This window comes from Colobus angolensis, unplaced genomic scaffold (genome assembly GCF_000951035.1).
Source record: "Colobus angolensis palliatus isolate OR3802 unplaced genomic scaffold, Cang.pa_1.0 Scaffold51, whole genome shotgun sequence".
NCBI lineage: Eukaryota > Metazoa > Chordata > Mammalia > Primates > Cercopithecidae > Colobus > Colobus angolensis.
In genome coordinates, this window is record NW_012118599.1 from 11969885 (window position 1) to 11990696 (window position 20812).

Below are 20812 nucleotides of genomic sequence, written 5' to 3' on the forward strand. Positions count from 1 at the left end.
AAAGAATCAAGATTTTCTCATAATTTGAATATAGTACTATATTAGAGTTCAACAGTATGTGTGAGTGTGCATGCCTGTGTGTGTGAGAGAGATTTATGTATTATTATAAGGATAATAAATTATAATTATGCAGTTATGAAGTCTGAGGATTCCCAAAATCTTCGTTTGGCAAGCTGGAGACCCAGGAAAGCCAATGTGTAGATGTGTATTTCCAGTATGAAAGCCAGCAGCCTCAGAACACAAGAAAAACTGATGTTTCAGTCTGAGACCAAAGGCCAGAAACGGCCCAGTGTCCCAGGTATGCATTCAGACAGAAGTTGTTTCCTCTTACTCAGCCTTTTCTGTTCTATCCATGTCTTCAACTGATTGGATGGGGCCCACCCACATTAAGGAGGACAGTCTGCTACTCAGTCTACTGACTGAAATGTTAATCTTGTCCAGAAACACCCTCATAGTCACTCTCAGAATAATGCTTGACCAGATGTCTAGGTACCCCGTGGTCCAGTGAAACTGACACACATTAACCATCACAAGTACAGAAAGGTGAAAAAGAGCCAAAATTATTGGAGCCTAAATGTAGAATTATATGAGAGAGAAGCAAGAAATATAATTAGTGGAAAGGCAGGGAAAATATGTGCATCATTCAAGCTTTAAAGACCACATTGAATTTAGATAATAGGGAATTATCATAAATCTCAGAGCAAGAATCCAGACATTACATTTAAGGGAGATTATAGTATAACAAATATGGTGGAACTAGCACATTCAAGACCCTGAGAAGATGAAAAGAAACAACAAAATAAACAGAAATTGGTGAAAATATAATGCAGTGAGAAAAAAAATGAATGTCATGGATAGCAATGTGAAATTGAGAACATATTTATTTATAGGGTCAAAGATGTGACATTTGAGGTGACATGTAATAGTGTACCTTTTAATTCTCAACCTCCTAATAAACTATTACACTTAAAATGTAAACTTGAGTTTTCATATTTTAGAGAATGTTTTACTAACAAAGTTGTTACAAGTTAATATTGTATTTTGTTTACTTTGACAAATAGAAGTAATATTAATCAGAAAAAAAGAAATGCTATAACTGAACTGCTGTTAATACTGAAGGTTTGAGGAACATTTGTAATATTGGTTTCCCAGTTCTACTGTTGTTTTCACATTAAATGCACCTGTGGAATTGGACTGCCCAGTTGCTCACCTGTTTTTTGTTTTGTTTTGTTTTTAACTTTTATTTTAGGTTCAGGGATATGTGTGAAGGTTTGTTACCTAGGTAGATTCATGTCACGGGGGTTTGTTACACAGATTATTTCATCACCCAGAAATTAAGCCCACTACCCAAGAGTTTTCTTTTCTGCTCCTCTCTTTTCTCCCACCTTCCACCCTCAAGTAGGCCCCAATGTCTGTTTCCTTTTTTGTGTTCATAAGTTCTCTTCATTTAGCTCCCACTTATAAGTGAGAACATGTAGTATTTGGTTTTCTGTTTCCACATTAGTTACCCTCCAACTCCATCCATGTTCCCAGAAAAGACATGATCTCATTCTTTTTTACGGTTGCATAATATTCCATGATGTATATGTACCACATCTTCTCTCGTCTGTCATTGATGGGCATTTAAGTTGATTCCATGTCTTTGCTATTGTGAATAGTACTGCAGTGAACATTTGTGTCCATGTGTCTTTATGGTAGGATGATTTATAATCCCTGGGGTATATACCCAGTAATGGGATTGCTGGGTCCAATGGTAGTTCTACTTTTAGCTCTGAGGAATCGCCATACTGCTTTCCATAATGGTTGAAGTAATTTACACTCCCATTAACAGTGTATAAGTGTTCCCTTTTCTCCACAACCTTGCCAGCATCTGTTATTTTTTTGACTTTTTAGTAATAGCCATTCTGACTGCTGTAAGATGGTATCTCATTGTGCTTTTGATTTGCATTTCTCTAATGATCAGTGTTACTGAGCTTTTTTTCATATGCTTGTTGGCCACATCTATGTCGTCTTTGGAAAAGTATCTGTTCTTGTCCTTTACCCACTTTTTAATGCTCACCTGTTTTTAAAGTTTGTATTGTTAAAGAAAACTTTCTTTAGTGTTTCTGGTAGTAGGCAAAAATCTTCAGGAGAAGTAAACCAATGCATAGTAACACAGTTGACCCTTGACCAACTTGAACTTGAACTGCATGGGCCCACTTACATGCAGATTTTTTTCAACCAAACATGGATGGAAAATAGTATTCCTGAGATGTGACACTCCTCTATAAGGAGGGCTGAATTTTCGGATACACAGGTTCCATAAGACTGAGTGCAGGACTTGAGTATTTTGGTATGGGGATAGTAGATGACTTTTGTATGAGTTATTTTAATTAGCTAATGAGATTGCCATCTTCACTTGGTAGAGAAGAGGAGGTCAAAGTTTGGGAGAGGTAATTTTGGGATTTGGGACACATCCAGGATAGGCAGGCCTTGGTAAGGTAACATAGTGATACTTTCAGTTCCAGAGACATACTAACTAGGCAGAGGTCCAAGGTAGACTAGGGAGTGGTAGCAATGCTAGTCCTAGTAAGGATATTATGTTGGTTGAGATAAATTAGAAAATCAGGTAAATAAAAAACAAAGATAAATTTTTCCTGCTACATATGACAGCACAACCATGATATAAATTCCAGATCCTTACAGTGGTCATGTATTGGTTCTGAAAAAAAAAACAGTGATTCCAAATGTCAAACTCTTCTGTGTCTTTATTTTCTATTTTCATACTTATCCTGGTTAATATGTTTGTAAACTGATACTTTGAAGAATATTATGAATAGAGATTATTTATATGTAGTGTGCATAAACTGCTGATTAATTGGGAAAACTATTTAGGGATACCTATTTCTCCTGATCCTTTCTTAATGTGTGTAAAATTACATATGTCTGTATAGTGTTTTTCAGATTTCAAATGATCAGCATTCTTCATTTAAGAAAATAAATGTACTATGTATGCTTCCAGACAAATGTATATATAGCCCATATTCTTCTCAACACTGATTACCTGTATTTTAGACTGTGATAGAAATGTTTTTATTTGAAAAGCATGTGTACATATATTTCCCTCACACTTCTAATTTTTAGGAAAAATATGTTCATGCTTGCTGAAAACTGTTAGTTTCTGAGTAGATAACATCATCTTTTTAAAAACCTTCCCCCGCCCAACATTTCTTTTTAAATGGTTCACAGTTAAATTTAAATTTCTATATTTAGATAGGATTGTGTTTATATACCAACCACAGTATCCAGGAAACTCAGTGGTAAAGCTGACACATAGCAAGTTTATAGTCTATTTTGTAGTCTGTGTATTTAGAGAAGGTTTGAAGCTTACTTAGCAAAATGGATTAAACATTCAAGCAGAATTTCTTTAGCACAAATGTGCTATTTGATTTCATATATTTGTTGAGATAACAGTGTGTCCATTTTTAAAGATTAGTTCTCAAGAATATGTGTTAGGTTTATCCTTTAAGAGAAGTATGCATTCAGGAACAGCTTTTATATGTAAATATTTTTATAATATTTCATATTGTATAGACTTGGTTTGGTGCAATCAGTATGATTTGATCAAATTTGGAAGAAGTTACAGACACATTTTTATAGTATTTTCTGTAGCATCTTTATTTTTTTCAGATGGGCATATTTTATGTTACTTCCAACTAATCAAAATAAGAAATTGAGTTTGCCTGTGCCAAAAAATAGAACTATCATTTTTCACATTCTTTTATTTTCCAGGTCATTTTTAAGTAAGATTATGTTTCTAGGAGTTATGAATTCCTGAAAATTCTTGACTTTGTAGATATAAGGGGCCAGATGAACATTTCAGGGGGAATCTAACTTTTCATGCAGTAATGTTTTGTGTTGTACATTCCAGATACAGTTAACTTTTTGTGTGCATGTGATTAGTATGGAAAGAAATTAATGCAGTCCAGTATTATGATTTATGGACTGAATCCTTTACCCACTGAAGACTTGCCAAAACTAAACGTATTTTTTTTCCTTTGGATATTAGAAACAGCTACTGTTTTTGTTGATCTTTTAAAGTTCTGAATGGGCCTATTTCAAATCAGAGCAGCATGGGAGCTCAGATTAATAATATACTTATTCAACTAGTGATACTGAGTGAAACCATTGCTCACATGAGTATGAAGGATAAAATTTCATGAAATTATTTTCAGGTGCATTAATGCATTTCTGGAAGCTGTGTATGATTTTTCTCTTGCATGAAAGAAAAGATTTCTGTTTATTGTATTGGTTACAGGTGGGCTCATAATTTAATTGCATGTTTTATATCTTAAAAACATAAGACATTTTGCTCTTAAAAGCAGTAATGTGATTGCTAGATTATTCCCAAAGGTTTTTAACTCAGTATATTTATCTCTCTAGGTACATCATGACTGTACTATGTATAATTTATATTACTGAGAAAAATTTCTGAATTTTCATTATTGTTAGTTACAGCAAGCCGCTGAAGTTTCTCAACTGCGGGGAGCAAGGGTAATCACTCCTGAAGATCTTCTGTTTTTGATGCGCAAAGATAAGGTAATATAACATAATTTTATTGTATTAAAATCCAGATGTTGTGTTTAATTGAACTTGTATGTGGAAACTATATATCCTTGTTATATAGCTTTCAAATTAAAATAATAACTATTGAACTGATGTTTTAGTCTTCATAGTTTGCACAACAAAATGAGTTTACAAAAGAATTGATATTAATTATGTGGACAAAAGTACTTATATGAAAACTGTGCTAACAGCAAAACCTCACTTATCCTTATGTGTCTGTATAGACACTTTCATTGCTACATGACACTCACTAAATATTGACTCTATGTTCTGTTGTCATAAGTGGGATATAACTGAATGGCATATTTATTTTTCTCCTCTTCTTACAGATTAACATTACCAGGATTATAGACTTTCCTAGAGTAAATTTTTAAGCCTGAAATACAAAGTTTAGTCTGTAGCTCTATGTTACTGAAAAAAGCAAATTAATTAAGATTTTCAATGGGATAAATATATACCATAATTTCTGTTTTTGAACAAAGATCTACCTTTCTTACTCTTTGAAATCTGCTATTAAAATATTTAAGCTGATATTTGTGTATCTAATTTTGTCATAATTATTTTTCATGAGTAGGCAGTCAAAAATATTCTCTAATATTTTACGTTTCAGTTAATCAACTCTTACATGATATGAAGAATATTAAAAAATGGAAAATCTTCACTATTAAGAAAATTATGATTTGGTATAGGGTATCTTTATGATTTAGTTGAAGAAGCATTTTAAGACTCATGAAATGTCAGGGTTGTATGATTAGATGGAGAGACTGTAGGATTTTTTGAAGTGAAAGTTTCTGCCTAGGGTGAGGCAGTCTTAGGTACAAGGCACCAGATGCAAAGAAAGTATTGAAGATATCAAATGATGTGCATGTAAAGAACTTTGTAAAATGCAGTATTTTTCAGCTATTAATAGAAATCTTGAACCTGAAGGTCAGGAATGAGTGATAATACATTCTAAGTGTAAGCATACAACAAGCTACAAAGGATTATCAGTTACTTTTAAAATTAAGCAGTATTATGGTCTACTAAATCTAAAAAAGGCCACCATTAACACCTATCATTCATCAGCTTTGAATTTCATAAAACTACGTTTTTCGGGTTTACAGATTGTTTTCCATAAATATAATACATAAACCAAATCTTCTAACAAAAAGATAAGATTCTCAGAGAATAAAAAAAAAAGTAAAAAGGAATTTATTGACTCTTAAAGCAGCTTTTATACACTCACTGTCTAGGTATTTATAAGTTAATTTTTTAAAATAAAATTTCATCTTGAGTATATACCAAATTCTATAGCATAAGTACAGTCAGCTTGGTATGAAGACTGATAATACAGTCTTAAAAAAAATTAGAACTTCATTTATTTTATTTATTTATTTATTTTTTGAGACGGAGTCTTGCTCTGTCACCAGGCTAGAGTGCCGTGGAACCATCTCAGCTCACTGCAACCTCCGCCTCTCAGATTCAAGAGTTTCTCCTGCCTCAGCCTCCCAAGTAGCTGGGGCTACAGGCGCATGCCACTGTGCAGCTAATTTTTGTATTTTTAGTAGAGACAGGGTTTCACCAAGTTGGCCAAGATGGTCTGCATCTCCTGACCTCATGATTTACCTGCCTCAGCCTCCCAAAGTGCTGAAATTCAGGTGTGAGCCACCACACACAGCCTAAAACTTTTTATAAGATTTTAAAAAGCAGGTCGGGTTTGGTGGCTCACGCCTGTAATCCCAGCAGTTTGGGAGGCCGACGTGGGCAGATCATGAGGTCAGGAGATTGACACCATCCTGGCTAACATGGTGAAACCTTGTCTCTACTAAAAAAAAAATACAAAATATTAGCCGGGTGTGGTGGCGGGTGCCTGTAGTCCCAGCTACTCAGGAGGGTGAGGCAGGAGAATGGCGTGAACCCGGGAGGCCGAGCTTGCAGTGAGCCGAGATGGCGCCACTGCACACTCCAGCCTGGGCGGCAGAGCAAGACTCCGTCTCAAAAAAAAAAAAGCAATTACAGTCAGGTACCACATGATGAACTTTTTTTTCAACAAGGTACTGCAAATATAGCAGTAGTCCCATAAAATTATAATGGAGCTGAACAATTCCAATTATCTAGTGATGTCATAGGTATCATAATAACATTGTAGTGCAATGCATGACTCAACTTTGTGGTGGTGCTGGTGTATACTTGCTGCACTGCTGATGGTATAAAAGCCTAGCACATAAAATTATGTATAGTACATAATACTTGATAAAGGTAATAAATGACTGTTACTTGTTTATGTATTTATAATACTCTTCATCATTATTTTAGAGCATACTACTTGCAAAATCACTTAACTGTAAACCACCTGAGGTTGTTCCTTCATGAGATATTCCAATAAAAAAGCAGTTATCAAGGGAACTGACAGTTCCATGCATGCTACTGCTCTTGAAGACCTTCCAGTGGGACAAGATGTGGAGGTAGAAGACAGTGATATTGACAATCCTGACCCTGTGTAGGCCTAGGCTAGTGTGTATATGTGTGTGTGTGTGTGTGTACACACACATCTTAGTTTTTAACAAAGAAGTTTAAAAAGCTAAAAGAAATTTAAAAGTAGAAAAAAGTTTATAGAATAAGGATATAAAGGAAAAACGTTTTTGTACAATTGTAGAAGGTGTTTGTGTTTTAAGCTAAGTATTACTATAAGAGTCAAATTTTTTAAATTAAGTCTATAAAGTAAAATAGTTACAGTAAGTAAGCTAAGGCACATTTATTATTGAAGAAAGAAAAATTTTAAATATAGTGTAGCCTAATTGTACAGCCTTTTTTAAAAATAAAGTCTTCAATAGCATGCAGTAATGTCCTAGGCCCTCAAATTCACTTGCCACTCATTCATGGACTCAACCAGAGCAACTTCAGATCCTACAAGCTTCATTCATGGTATATGCACTCTACAAATGTATTGCTTTTTGTCATTTACATGGTATTTTAACTAATTTTTCTATATTTAGATATGTTTAGATATACAAATACCGTTTTCTTACCCTTGCATACGGGTTTGTAGCCCATGAACAGTAGGCTGCACCATGTAGCCTAGGTGTACATTAGACTCTTCCATCTAGGTTTGTGTAAGTGTATTCTGTGATGTTCACAAAATGATGAAGTCTCATGAGGATGCATTTCTTGATCCCCATCATTAAGCAGTGTGTGACTATTGTGATTCTGGAACATCCAGATATTTGTAAATGAAAAATGCTTTTGAAAAGACTTGTATTTTAGCCTTTGTGTTTGATGACTACCTTTTTATGTCATAGCAGTATGCTAAGGATTACTTTATTTTCTCTGATATCATGAGGTACAAGTTTATTAAATTTTGTTATAGTAGTCTTTAATCAGTAAAATGAATATATGTATAGGTTTTCTTATTTATTTTATATTTTTAATAGAAAAAACTTAGAAGATTGCTAAAATACATGTTTATCCGAGACTACAAATCAAAGATTGTCAAAGGCATTGATGAGGATGATCTTCTCGAAGGTAACCAAATCAAAACACAAAACTAAAACTTTAGCTTATGACACGTGTGGTGGTAACACATTTATGCAATTCCAATGTAGCTATTCTCAAGAACAAGTTAATTTTGTTTCCTGTCAGCAAATCAAGTGGAATGCCCTTGCAAAAGTATATATTTCTGATAAAATGTATTATACCGTGTTACCTATTTAATATTACTACACTTCTTATAGAATCTAATTCTTGAAAAATAGTTCTGCAGATGAATTGAAATGTTTCTTTTTATGGAGCGCTTAGTGAATACAGACTTAGAGTAAAACCGACCTGAATTCCAATCAATACCAGTTCTCTGCTTTCTGTGTGTGACCGTGAAGGATCAGTTTCCTCATTTATATGGAGGGAAATCATATAACATGTGTAACATGTGGAGTGCTTAGGAGAGTTTAGCATAACATGTGAAAGCACTTGCCACTGAATAAATGATAGCAGTTAACACCATGCTTCAGATACCACAAAGCTCAGGGTGGTCAGAGTAATACTCAGTTTTGCTAAACCATCATATTAGTTTGATGTCCTCTCATTCATTTTAAATCTTCCCTCCTTATCTTCATTTGTATGTTCTAATTTTGTGTGTCTTATAAAAAGCACACTAAAACTTTAAAAAAACAGTTGATAGAAATTATAAGATAAAATATTCAGGCCGGGTGCGGTGGCCCACATGTGTAATCTCAGCACTTTTGGAGGCCAAGGCGGGCGGATCACGAGGTCAGGAGATCGAGACCATCCTGGCTAACGTGGTGAAACCTATCTCTACTGAAAATACAAAAAATTAGCCGGGCGTGGTGGCAGACACCTGCAGTCCCCGCTACTTGGGAGGCTGAGGCAGGAGAATGGCATGAACCCGGGAGGCAGAGCTTACAGTGAGCCGAGATCGCGCCGCTGCACTCCAACCTGGGCGACAGAGCGAGACTCCGTCTCAAAAATAAATAAATAAATAAATAAAATAAAATATTCAGGTAGAACACATCTAATCTTGAGGTGGGACTTCTGAAATGGCTATGTAAGGAGCATGGCAGAGTCTCTCCCCAGTGAAACACATTTAACTGGTAAAATTTTTTTGAAATAATCATTTAAAGTCTCTAGAAATTGTCCTAAGCACATACAGCAAGCAGGGCAACACATATTCAAGATCAACTAAATCTTGTTAAGAACAGTATGAGAGCCTTTCATTTAAACCATGACCTGCTCACATGATCACTCTCCAGCATTCTGCCACCTTACTTAACTCAGTGTGACAGAAGCTCTATTCTGAGTGAGTGTAGCTGGCCCCTCCAGTTATTCTAGGGCAACAGTTTTACCCCAGAAGGGGCAAGAGGTAGGCATCTCTTATCTCCCCCAGCCCCATGTTGCAAAAGCTTTTTTCTAGGCAGGCACAGCTAAGGTGACTGGGGCTCCCTTTTCACTCTTAACCTCAACTCATAGGGTAAAAGCTCTACCTCATACATGGTGGGCTGAGAATACTGGGCTCTGATTGCCACCACCCTACCTCTCATAGGGAGCAAAGCTACATACCAGAATAGACAAGCCTAGAAGACCTAGGGGTTGCTTCCCTTTCCAGATCCCCATTCTCAGATACAGGGAAGCCTTTCCAGGAGAAGCTAATTTCAGGTCCACCTTCAGCTTCAGTACCATGGTACAGAGGTTCAACTCAGACCTTAGGAGCAGAAAGCTCTGCAGCTCTTCCACCTCACTGCTTGGAACAGAGTATGTAGAAGTTCATACCTAACTTCATTGTAAAAACAACAACAGCAACAACAACAATGAAGATCTTGGTGATGAGTGATTAAGAGGGGACTGGTAGCTCCATGATACTGGTAGCAAAAAGCAAAACAGTGGGTCACCTAGATGTTAAACAAAGAAAACAAGGGAAAGAGATGTTAAAAAGAGACCTCCTGCAGTCAGAGCAAAACTTAAAGACTGACAACATTTCAAAGGGGCCCAATATTATTTAGATCAATCAGTCTCTGGAGCAATTTATGCCCAAGAGTATTATCAGAAACAGTGGAGCAAACAGCTGGCAATTAGTGGTGGCTAACAGCTGTATGTGATATCAGTAGAGCCAGAGCAGCCAGAAACTTAATGGGGAGATCAGGGAAGGTAGCAACCAGAGACACCCTGACTAAAACTACAGTCATCTGTAGTTATGGAGGAGATTGTTTGCATACTCAAGGCTGCACCCTCTGAAGAACATCAGAGGCTGCATACTGCAAGGGAAGAGATTTCATTGTACTAGTTCAGTCAAGTCATGAAATAAATAATGACAAGCCCCAGGAAGGGGAGGGAATTATCTAGATTTGCTACACTATATTATCTCGTGTCCATTTTCAACAATAACAGCAAAATACTAGATATGCCAAGTAATAGATAAGTGTTATCCATAAAAAGGAGACAAAAAAAAAGTAGACAATAGAAACTGCCTTTTGGGGTCCCAGATGTTGGACTTAGCAGACAAAAACATCAAAGCAGCTATTATAAATGTGTTCAAATAACTAAAGGAAAGAAAATTTTTAAAAAGGAAGATCTGATAATAGTGTTTCACAAAGTGAAGAATATCAATAAAAACAATTTATTTTAAAAAATAGAAATTATGGAGTTCAAGAATACAATTAGTGAAATGAAAAAATTCAGAAGGGCTCAATAGTCGTTTTCAGCTGGCAGAAGAAAGAATCTGAACTTAAAGACATCATTAAAGAGTATACAATCTGAAGAAAAAGTGAAAAAATAATAAAGAAAAATTAACAGCTTCAGGGAAATGTAGGGTATCATTAAATGTGTCAAAATACACATAATGAGAGTGTCAGAAGATGAGAGAAAAAGGAGTAGAAAAATATTCAAAGAAATAATGACTGAAAGCATCCCAAATTTGATGACAACTACCAGTCTACTAATTGAAGCATATGAACAAGCTCCAATTAAGATAAACATAAAGTAATCTACACTAAGACACTTTTACCAAAAATGTAGGAAGACAAAAACAGACAAAAAATCATGAAAGTCACAAGAGAAAAGCATATACAAGGGGACCCTGACAATATTGATAGCTGACTTCTAATCAACAATAGCAATCAGAAGGCAGTGGGATGATATATTCAAAGTGCTGAAAGAAAAAAAAAACTGTCCACCAAGAAACTTATATCCAGCAAAACTATCTTCAAAAATGAATGCAAAATACATTCCCAGATAAACAAAAACCAGGCAAATTTCTTGCTGTCAGACCCATATAAGACAAGTTTTTAAGGCTTAAAGCAAGCTGCACCAAATAATTTGAATCCACACATTTATAAAGATAATTAAGTACATAAATATAAGAGATAGTATAATTGTATATTTCCTTTCCTTTTTAAAACTGATTTGTAAAGCAACTGTATAAAACAATATATATGTAAAAATTGTGATGTTGGGTCTGTAACATTTGGAAATATAATATATTTGACAGTAACAACACAAATGATGTAAGTGGTAATAATGCTGTACTGGGATAAGGAAATGGCACCTCAAGTTATAGAAAGAAATGAAAAGAATCAGAAGTGGCAAATAAAATGGTTAGTATAACAAACTATATAAGTATATAGTTGGTCTACTATAAAGACTCAAACCACTGAAACTGAGTCAAGAAGGAATGGAAAATCTGAACAGGACAATAGCCAAAGGTTAAATTGGTAGCTTAAACATTTCTGCAAAGAAAAGCTCAGTCACAGATTATTTCACTGTTGAAATCCACCAAATGTTTAAAGAAGAATACCAATAATTTCCCAACTAATTCTATAAAGATAATAAAGATTGAGCCTGATAAGAAAACCAGACAAAGATATCACAAGAAAAAAGAAAAAACCACAGATTGGTATCTTTTTAAATAAAGATGCAAAAATCCTCAACAGAATGCCATTAAACTGAATTTAGCAAATGTAGAAAGGATTAAAACCGTGACCAAATGGGATTTATCACAGGGATATAGGTTGTTTTAAACGTAGAAAACAATTCATGTAATGCGTCGAATTAACTGAATAAAGGAGAAAAATCACATGATCACCTCAATAAATGTAGGAAAAGCATTTAACAAAATTCCAGTGGCACGATCTCGGCTCACTGCAAGCTCCCAAAATTCCAAAAGTTTTTAATGAAAGGAACATTCAACAAACCAGGAAGAAGAGGAAACCTCTTTAACTTGATAAAGATGATTGCATGGACTAAATGTTTGTGTCCCTCCTCACCCTCTAAATATATATGTTGAAGCCTAATTCCCAGTGTGGTAGTATTTGGAGGTGAGAGTTGTGGGAAGTATTAATAATTAGGTCATAAGGATGGAACCTTTATGATTAGGGCACTTCTGAGAAGCAACACAAGAAAGGTTTTTTCCTCTGTTTCTGCTGTCTGCCATATGTGGACACAACAAGGTCATGGTGATCTGTAAGTCATGAAGCAGGCCTTCACCAGACACTAAATCTACTGGCACCTTGATCTTAGACTTCCCAACCTCTAGAACTGTGAGAAATAAATGTTTGTTGTTTAAGCCTCCCAGTTTATGATGTATTTGTTGTAGCAGCCTAAGCTAAGACAGACATATATGGAAAACCCACACCTAACATCATACTTAATGGTAAAAGACTGTATGCTTTCTCTTACAAGATCAGGAACAAGACAAAGATGTCCATTCATGCCACTTACATGCAATATTGTACTGAAGGTTTTAGCCCGGTGTTTAGTCAGAAAGAGAAGTGAAGGGCATCCAGATTAGAAAAAAAGAAGTAAAACTATCTCTGTTTACAGATGACATAATTTTGTGTATAGAAAATTCTAAGAAATCAGTAAAAACTATTACAACTAATAAACTGGTTGGATATGTTTGCTGGATAGAAGAGAAATATGCAAAAATCAAGCATATTTTAATATATCAGCAGTGAACAGCTCAAAAATGAAATTAAGAAAACAATGCCATTTACAATAGCATCAAAAAGAATAAAACATTTTGGAATAAAATTACTAAAGGCTTGCAAGATTTATGTACTGAAAACTACAAAATATTGTTGAAATAAGGCCTAGATGGTAATGGAAAGACATCCTATGTTCATGGATTGGAACATTGAATATTATTAAAGTGTTAATACTCTCCAACATGGCCTACAGATTTCATCTGCTTTTTTGTAGAAATGAATACACTGATTGTATGAATCATGACTACACTGATTCTACCAATCATATAGAAATGCCAGATGCTGACATGGAAATGACTCATCTAGGTCATGAGGGAACTAGAATACCTAGAACAATCTTAACAAAGAATAAAGTCAGAGGACTCATGCTTACTGATTTCAAAACTTACCATAAGGCTACAATAATTACAATAGAGCAGTACTGGCATAACGGTAGACATATTTGTCAATGAAATGGAGTGGAATGAGAGTTCAGTAATAAGCATTTAGGGTCAATCGATATTGACAAGGATTTCAAGAGAATTTGATAGGGAAAACATACCCATTTTGACAAATACTGCTGGAGCAACTGGATATCCATATACAAAAGAAAGAATTTGGACACCTACAACAACACAGTACACAAAGTTAACCCAATATGGATCATAGACCTAAATATAAGGGCTCAAACTATAAAATTCTTAAAAAGAAATACAGGAATAAATGTTGATGACTTTGGATGAGGCAAAGCATTCTGAATATATGACATCAAAAGCACAAACAGCAAAAGAAAAAAAATAGAAAAATTGGACTTGATCAATTATTTCAGAGTCAAAACAATGACCAATAAATTAACTGATCAATTTTAAAACTTTTATGTTTCAAAGAGCAACATCAAGAAAGTGAAAAGACAAACCACAGAATAGGAGAAAATTTTTCTTATATATCTGATAGGGTACTTTTGTATAGAATATATCTAGAATAGGTACAACTTAACAATAAAAAGACAGGTGGCCCAATTTAAAAATGGGCAAAGGGTCTGAATAGACATTTCTACAAAGAAGATTGACTAATGAACAATAGACACTGAAAAAGATACTTAAAAATCATGCCTATAAGTAATCCCAGCACTTTAGGAGGCTGAAGCAGATGGATCACTTGAGATAGGGAAAATGGAAGTGTTCTGAAGGTCTCTTGATACTGGAAAGGGGGAAATACTAGAAGAAAAAGTTGATTTGTTGGGAAAATGTTACCTCTTGGTAGGCGTATAATTGATACCTTGTTTTAAATAATAATGGAAACTATCATTTAAAATATGTTCAAGCAATGTGTCCAACCAGAAAAGAGCGAGGTAAACATTAAAGAAAATGGAAAAAGGGATGGTAAACATTAACAGAATAGAAAAGTATATTGCAATTTCAAATTAACAATGAGAAGATATGGAGGGACTGTCAACATGGCCAAATCATTAAAAATGAAGAAAAGGAAAAAACAAGAATATGAAATAAATACCAAACATAAAGCAAGAGAAAATAATAAAAAGAAATATATTGGTCATTGCACTAATTATGAAATGGATTAAATTCTTACATTAAGACAGATTATAAACAACCACAAAAATAAAACTTGAAGATAAAGAAAGATTATAAATAATGGGATGAACAAATAAATGGTAGATAAATGTATACACAAATGAAAAGAAAGCAGAAGTGGCAATATTAGCATCATGCAAGCTATAATTTAACATTAAAAGCCCAAACAGGGTAAAGAGGAATATTTTATAGAAGGATAAAGGGGAATAATAATAAAACAGGATAAAGAGGAATAATTATAGAAGACGCAATTTTTAACATAATAGACCCATAAGCACTAAATAGTAAATCAGCGAAATAGCAAGATATGCTTAGACCTGTATTTATCTGGAATAGAATGTCTATGAATTTTTTTCAGTATATCTACAGAACATTTACAAAACTTAATTGTAAAATTGGCCACAAAGTGAACCTTTACAGATTTAAATAAGAATAGATATCTGATAGGATCCATTCCATCTGTGTGAGTGGAGAGAAGTCATCTCAAACAAAAGTTATTTTAAAAAAAAGATGAACTTATTTGACAATATAGAAATTTAATTTTTTTTTTTTTTTTTTTGAGATGGAGTTTTGCTTTTGTTGCCCAGGCTGGAGTGCAATGGAGTGATCTCGGCTCACTGCTGCCTCCGTCTCCTGGGTTCAAGCAATTCTCCTGCCTCAGCCTCCTGAGTAGCTGGGATTACAGGCATGCGCCACCACGCCCGGCTAATTTTGTATTTTTAGTAGAGACGGGGTTTCTCCATGTTGGTCAGGCTGGTCTCAAACTCCTGACCTCAGGTGATCTGCCTGCCTCAGCCTCCCAAAGTGCTGGGATTACAGGCATTAGCCACTACGCCTGGCAAATTTTAAATTTTTCAATGGCAAAAGATGCTTTAAAATTCATAGGCAAATGAAAGACTAGGATAAACGTTTTTAACTTAGATAACAAAGGGGTAATATAAAAGAGCCCTTTAAATTGTTAAGGAAAAGACAACCCAGTTGAAAATGGGCAAAGGATAAAAATAGACAATTAACAGAAAGACTTATTCAGATAGCTGGCAAACATGGGAAAAAAATGTTTAGATTCATTAGGGAAAAAAATATTTTAATCACAATGACATATCACTTTACATTTATTAGACTTTTCTCATGGAAAGGAAAAACATTCCTCATTACTCTTGGAAACTTGAAGGGTTAATGCACTGGTAAACAATCTCTTAACCTCCATTAAAATGTTTGTACCTTTTAACTCAGTAGTTCTATCCTTGTGAGTCTATGCCATAAACATTAAGCCAACCATACAGAATGCCATATGGATGGGATGTTTATTACAGCATTTCCCCGGGGTAGCAAAAACCTGAAACAAAGTTTATGCTCGTCAATAGGGGATTGGCTGGAAAGCTATGGTGCATACATACTGTCAATTATTACACACCATTAAAGAATCAGGGCTCTACCGTTGACTTGGAGGAATTTTTCTCCATAATTGACAAAGAAACATGAAGTGCGAGACAAGAAAGAAATAGAAGGAATATCATAAGAACCCTTTTCTAAAAAGCATAAATGAATAAAACAGCTCTATAAATGAATGTATTTTTATGGATATATGAGCATGGAGAATACATATTGGGTGGTAGTAATATGAGTTACAGGATCTTTAGTTGGAGTTTGATCATATAAAAGGGAAGGAAATGGGAAAGAGTAATCAAGCAAAAATGATATGTGGTATCATTTTAATATATTTTAATTTATAGCTATTTATAAAACTCTTTGATGTAGAAATTTAAAAGAAATGATAAAAATGAAGAAAAATGATCTATGGACCTAAGAGAATAATAGATTCTTATATGTATATAGTTGTTAATGTGCTTAGAGGTAAATATTTTTTAAATCTTCTGTAACCTTAAGTTGTCAAATTTTGAAAAATATATTCAGATATCTCACAGTAATTGTGCTTTTTATTAAGATTTCCTTTGTGTTATTCATTTTGCTATTATTTTGGTACATAAAAGTTTATGGCTGTTTAAAATTCCTTTTATTATTAGATACTATTTCACCCTGTTTCCTTTAGTGTTTTTGGTCTTGAACTGTATTTTCTAATGTTAATGTTACCAGTTCTGCTCTCTTAGCTTGTATTTGCCTAGCATATACTTACTCATCATTTTTTGTATTGTCATTTCATTTCAGAGGTGTTTGTTATAAATACTGTAGAGCACTATTCTTTTTCCAAATCTGAGCACACCACTCTCTGCTTTTTATAAGGGATTTAATTAGCCCTTTCACACTTATTTTGGTAATTGGTCATTTGGTTCTGTCCTCTCAGTCTGATTTGTGACATGAATAAATGATTTAATTCTGTATGACTTTTATTTTGGATGCAAGAATTTTTTTAAGATTATTTTCAGAGAATCCCAATTCTGAATTTGGTATACTATATTTAATACATGTAATAGTTAGTGCTGATGTAAACCTATTGAGAACATTTCTTTTTTTCTTTCCCTTGACGTCATGAAGACAAATTGAGTGGCAGCAATAATACGAACAAAAGACAAAAAATTGCTCAGGACTTCCTCAACTCTATTGACCAGACAGGAGAACTTTTAGCAATGTTTGAAGATGACGAAGTTGATGAAGTTAAACAAGAAAGAATGGAGGTATAGTACATTATTCCCTTTTTACAGAAATAGAGCAACCACTGCAGTGCCTATGCTATTTGGTTCTATCTCATGTTCTTTAAATGTTTGAAATCTCTAAGTCAGTGGTTTTATGTCTGACAGTAGCAATGTGCAGAGGATCATAATCACCCCTGAAGTGGGAGTCAGATCTACCTTCAGCATCAACTTTGGGAAATGACTTCTGTTTTCCTTTCCTTATTTCCTTTTTTTAAAAATGAGTAGGTTTCCCTACTCTGGATCTGACATTTACTGATTTTATTTTATTAAGCTCATTTGTAATTAAATATTTACCTTTTTTGTTTCAAATCATCCAGTTTTATTTGTAAACAAAACTAATTCTTATTGCTTTTATGTTGGCATATATAGTGTGAAGAGCTATTCTTCTGGCTATAGTTGCAGACTGTGATTGGACTTACTAGCTAGGGTAGTACCAGGGCAATTACATGCTTTATATCACTGCAAGACAAAGTTAGTGACATTTATTTGGATTCCCTGGATATGTCTTAACAATGAATTTGAAAATTATGTGTCTTCTATTTACCTTAGCTATCTATACATAAAATTATTATTTCTTTAAACACTAAAGGAAAAAATTAAAGTAAAATGGTTTATTTCATTTCAGTGCCTTCCAAATTACAAGACAGTATTTTCACAGTTCATATTGCTATTATCATACTTTCACATATAAGGAATCTCCATTTTCCCCTTCTCTTTGAGTTGGGCAAGAGAAGTAATTTCAGAATTATAAAAGATTGTGCTAAGTGCCAACTTTATTATAATTTCTATGCATGCTGAAAATATAATTATTTTATGTTAAACTTTGGAGGAGGTCCAGTAGATATACATGCTTTATAAACTTCAACAACCTTTAAAGAATTAGCGTGCTTAGATCATGAGCTGTGATCTAAAGGCAGTGTTCTTTTAGGTATCAATTACTTTAGAAATGTGTGGTTATCTTAGTTTGGGACAACTGCAAATGGTTTTAGTTCAACTTTGCCTTGGGCCAAAAACATGCTAAGTTGTCCAAAGCAGATGATAAATATATTCTGATGTCATCATTGCCCAAACAGGATATGGTTGTTTAGTGGCATGGTTTCACTTATGATGCATTACACAAAGAGAAAATATTGTTTATGCTTTATTTTTTAAATATTTTTATATTATAAAAATGGCCACTGAGAAAGGTTCATTAAGGAATAAAACATAATACATAAAGCATTAGTAAAATTGAGCAGGTAACTTTTCAATTTTGATGGGAAAATCTTGGCTAGCCAAACCTGTTTCCTAAAAGGGCATTCCACAATCAAGAAGAGAAGAAATGGAACATTTTTTTGCTCTGTAATAGCAGGCTACTGTAGACCTAGAGAAATGGGGGTCAGCAGGGTACTAAAGTCAATAAAATATCTGGAGATGCAGGGTAGAAAAAGCTTGGGTACTTATGCAGCCTGTACACTTCTTCTTTATAGTTATGTATTACATACTGGTAACCAGGATAATACCAGAAGTTGATAAAAATAGTTACAGTGAAAGTCTTCATATGTACAGTAAACATAAGACTGGCAACTTCGTTAAGCTTTATACCATAACAAAAATCTTCTCTGGCCAACATAACAGAGTAGCGTTTATATTCTACTCATCCAAATAACAGTTTAACTGAAAAAAAATACACTGGGCTTGTAGACATAACTTAACTGGGACAGTAGAAAGTGGAACCGTTAAGAGCATAGGCCTTGCCTGCTTCTAATTTGATAGGTTATAGCTTCAAGAGTAAACCACAGCTGTGGCAGTTCATATGAAACCACTTTGGACTCAGAGACTGCAATCTCTTGCTTTTAAAGTTCAGTAGAATAATCAGTCCTTGCATCATTCAGTGACTTAATTTTCCTCTAAGCATCACTTATGGTTGCAGAAACTTTGTTTACTACCTTCTCCCCTAGAATGTATGAAAATGGTATGGACCTACCAACAGGCTTCATTTTAGTTTTCTTTCTTCTTTATAGCTATAAAAACTCTAGCTTCTTCTCAAAACATTGAGCAAATATACAAAAAACAGTCTGAGTCCTTTCCTATTGTTTTCAGCTGATGTATGTGTGCATGACTTTAGTTTCATCCATAATTTGCTTAATTACTATTAATTTATGTGACTTGAAATACAAAAAAAGTCTGAATTTTTGCATCCATTTTGTCTTACTAGTTCATCATCGTGACAGTTAGCTAACTTTTACACATTTATTTTTCTCTAGCACCAGATTCTGGGTATACCTATAGTAGAGATCCATGATCTCAGAACATCCTTTTAAATGATCAAATAAAGATTAAATAGTGCTCAGAGTTCTTTTAGTGTATCTGAGGGACTGAGAAAGAAAAGCAGGGAAATACATACAACTATAGCTTCCCTCCAACCCCACCCACCTCCATCCTAAAATAAGGCAGGTGTGTCTAAGTGTAGCTAATGTTACTTTCATTCTAATTTTTTCATCTAATCAAATAATTTGTGACTGTGTCAACCAAAGTCTCAAATGGCTTTGAGTTTTCTTGTCAGTGAGGAACTGTGGTCACCCCCAGAAGAGCTGTGCCTAAGAACCTGCTTTGCTGCTTATAGAGGAACCTGAGAAGCTCAGGTTTGTCATTAATCAAGTAAACTCTCTAGTCTTGTAAGCCACTAAGTTTGTAAAGAGATGTAAACAATGGATGCTTAAAAAGTTGGGAGAACTCTACCTTCAGACTAATCCTCAAATTGATAAAAGTAAACAAGAGAGCAAAGATTAGAGCTTACCAGAGAGAGAGCTTTTAAATAGTTTGGGGTACAGAAAATCCCTAGGGACTTTGTATCTCATGTTTTCATATCAGAGGCTTAATAGTGTAATCTAGAGAAAAGCAGAGTGATACACATAACATTTAAGGCAGCTTAAAATTTGTTGATAATCAGCTTTAAATTGAGTAAGGTGCCAGGTGGTCATCTGAATTTGCTTAACCTGAAAGGAACTAACCACAGATTTGAAAACATAGTTTCTTATACAGGCTGAATAATAAGAGAAATCAGGTGTATCATTCAGTTGTGCCCAAGTGTAGCATGGTTATGATTCCTGGGGATTTTGACTCCCAGAGTTATGGTTTTTGGAGGCAAGTGGACTAGAAAACTCATTGAAGAAGAGATAGGTGGATGCCTGTAGAAAAACATCTTCTCCTGTTTTTGAAGTCTTTCTACCATTCCCATTTGTACCTATCATGATTTCTTTTAATTATAAGGAAAAGGAAAATAAAATGCCTTTAAAGCTAACAGTCCAAAAATATCTTAGATAAGACTTAACATTAAAGAAAAAGGCTAATCGCAGTAAGATAAACATTCACAAATACCAGAAGAGTTTAAAAGATTGAGTTAAAAACTGAAACTCTTAAAAATCTTAGAATATATAGAACTATGAAATGAAGATAGAATTATATACTACAGGCCGGGCGCAGTGGCTCAAGCCTGTAATCCCAGCACTTTGGGAGGCCGAGACGGGCGGATCAC

At 34.4% G+C, this 20812-nt stretch overlaps 1 protein-coding gene across 1 annotated transcript in view; it reads left to right on the forward strand.

The window, feature by feature from the left end:
- Positions 1-20812, forward strand: part of SUPT3H (suppressor of Ty 3 homolog (S. cerevisiae)) — a 520947-nt gene that overhangs the window by 340368 nt on the left and 159767 nt on the right. The window contains exons 4-6 of the mRNA XM_011960303.1: positions 4492-4578; positions 8016-8106; positions 17138-17277. Of these exons, the coding sequence (XP_011815693.1) occupies positions 4492-4578; positions 8016-8106; positions 17138-17277 (318 nt within the window). The remainder of the gene's footprint in view (positions 1-4491; positions 4579-8015; positions 8107-17137; positions 17278-20812) is intronic.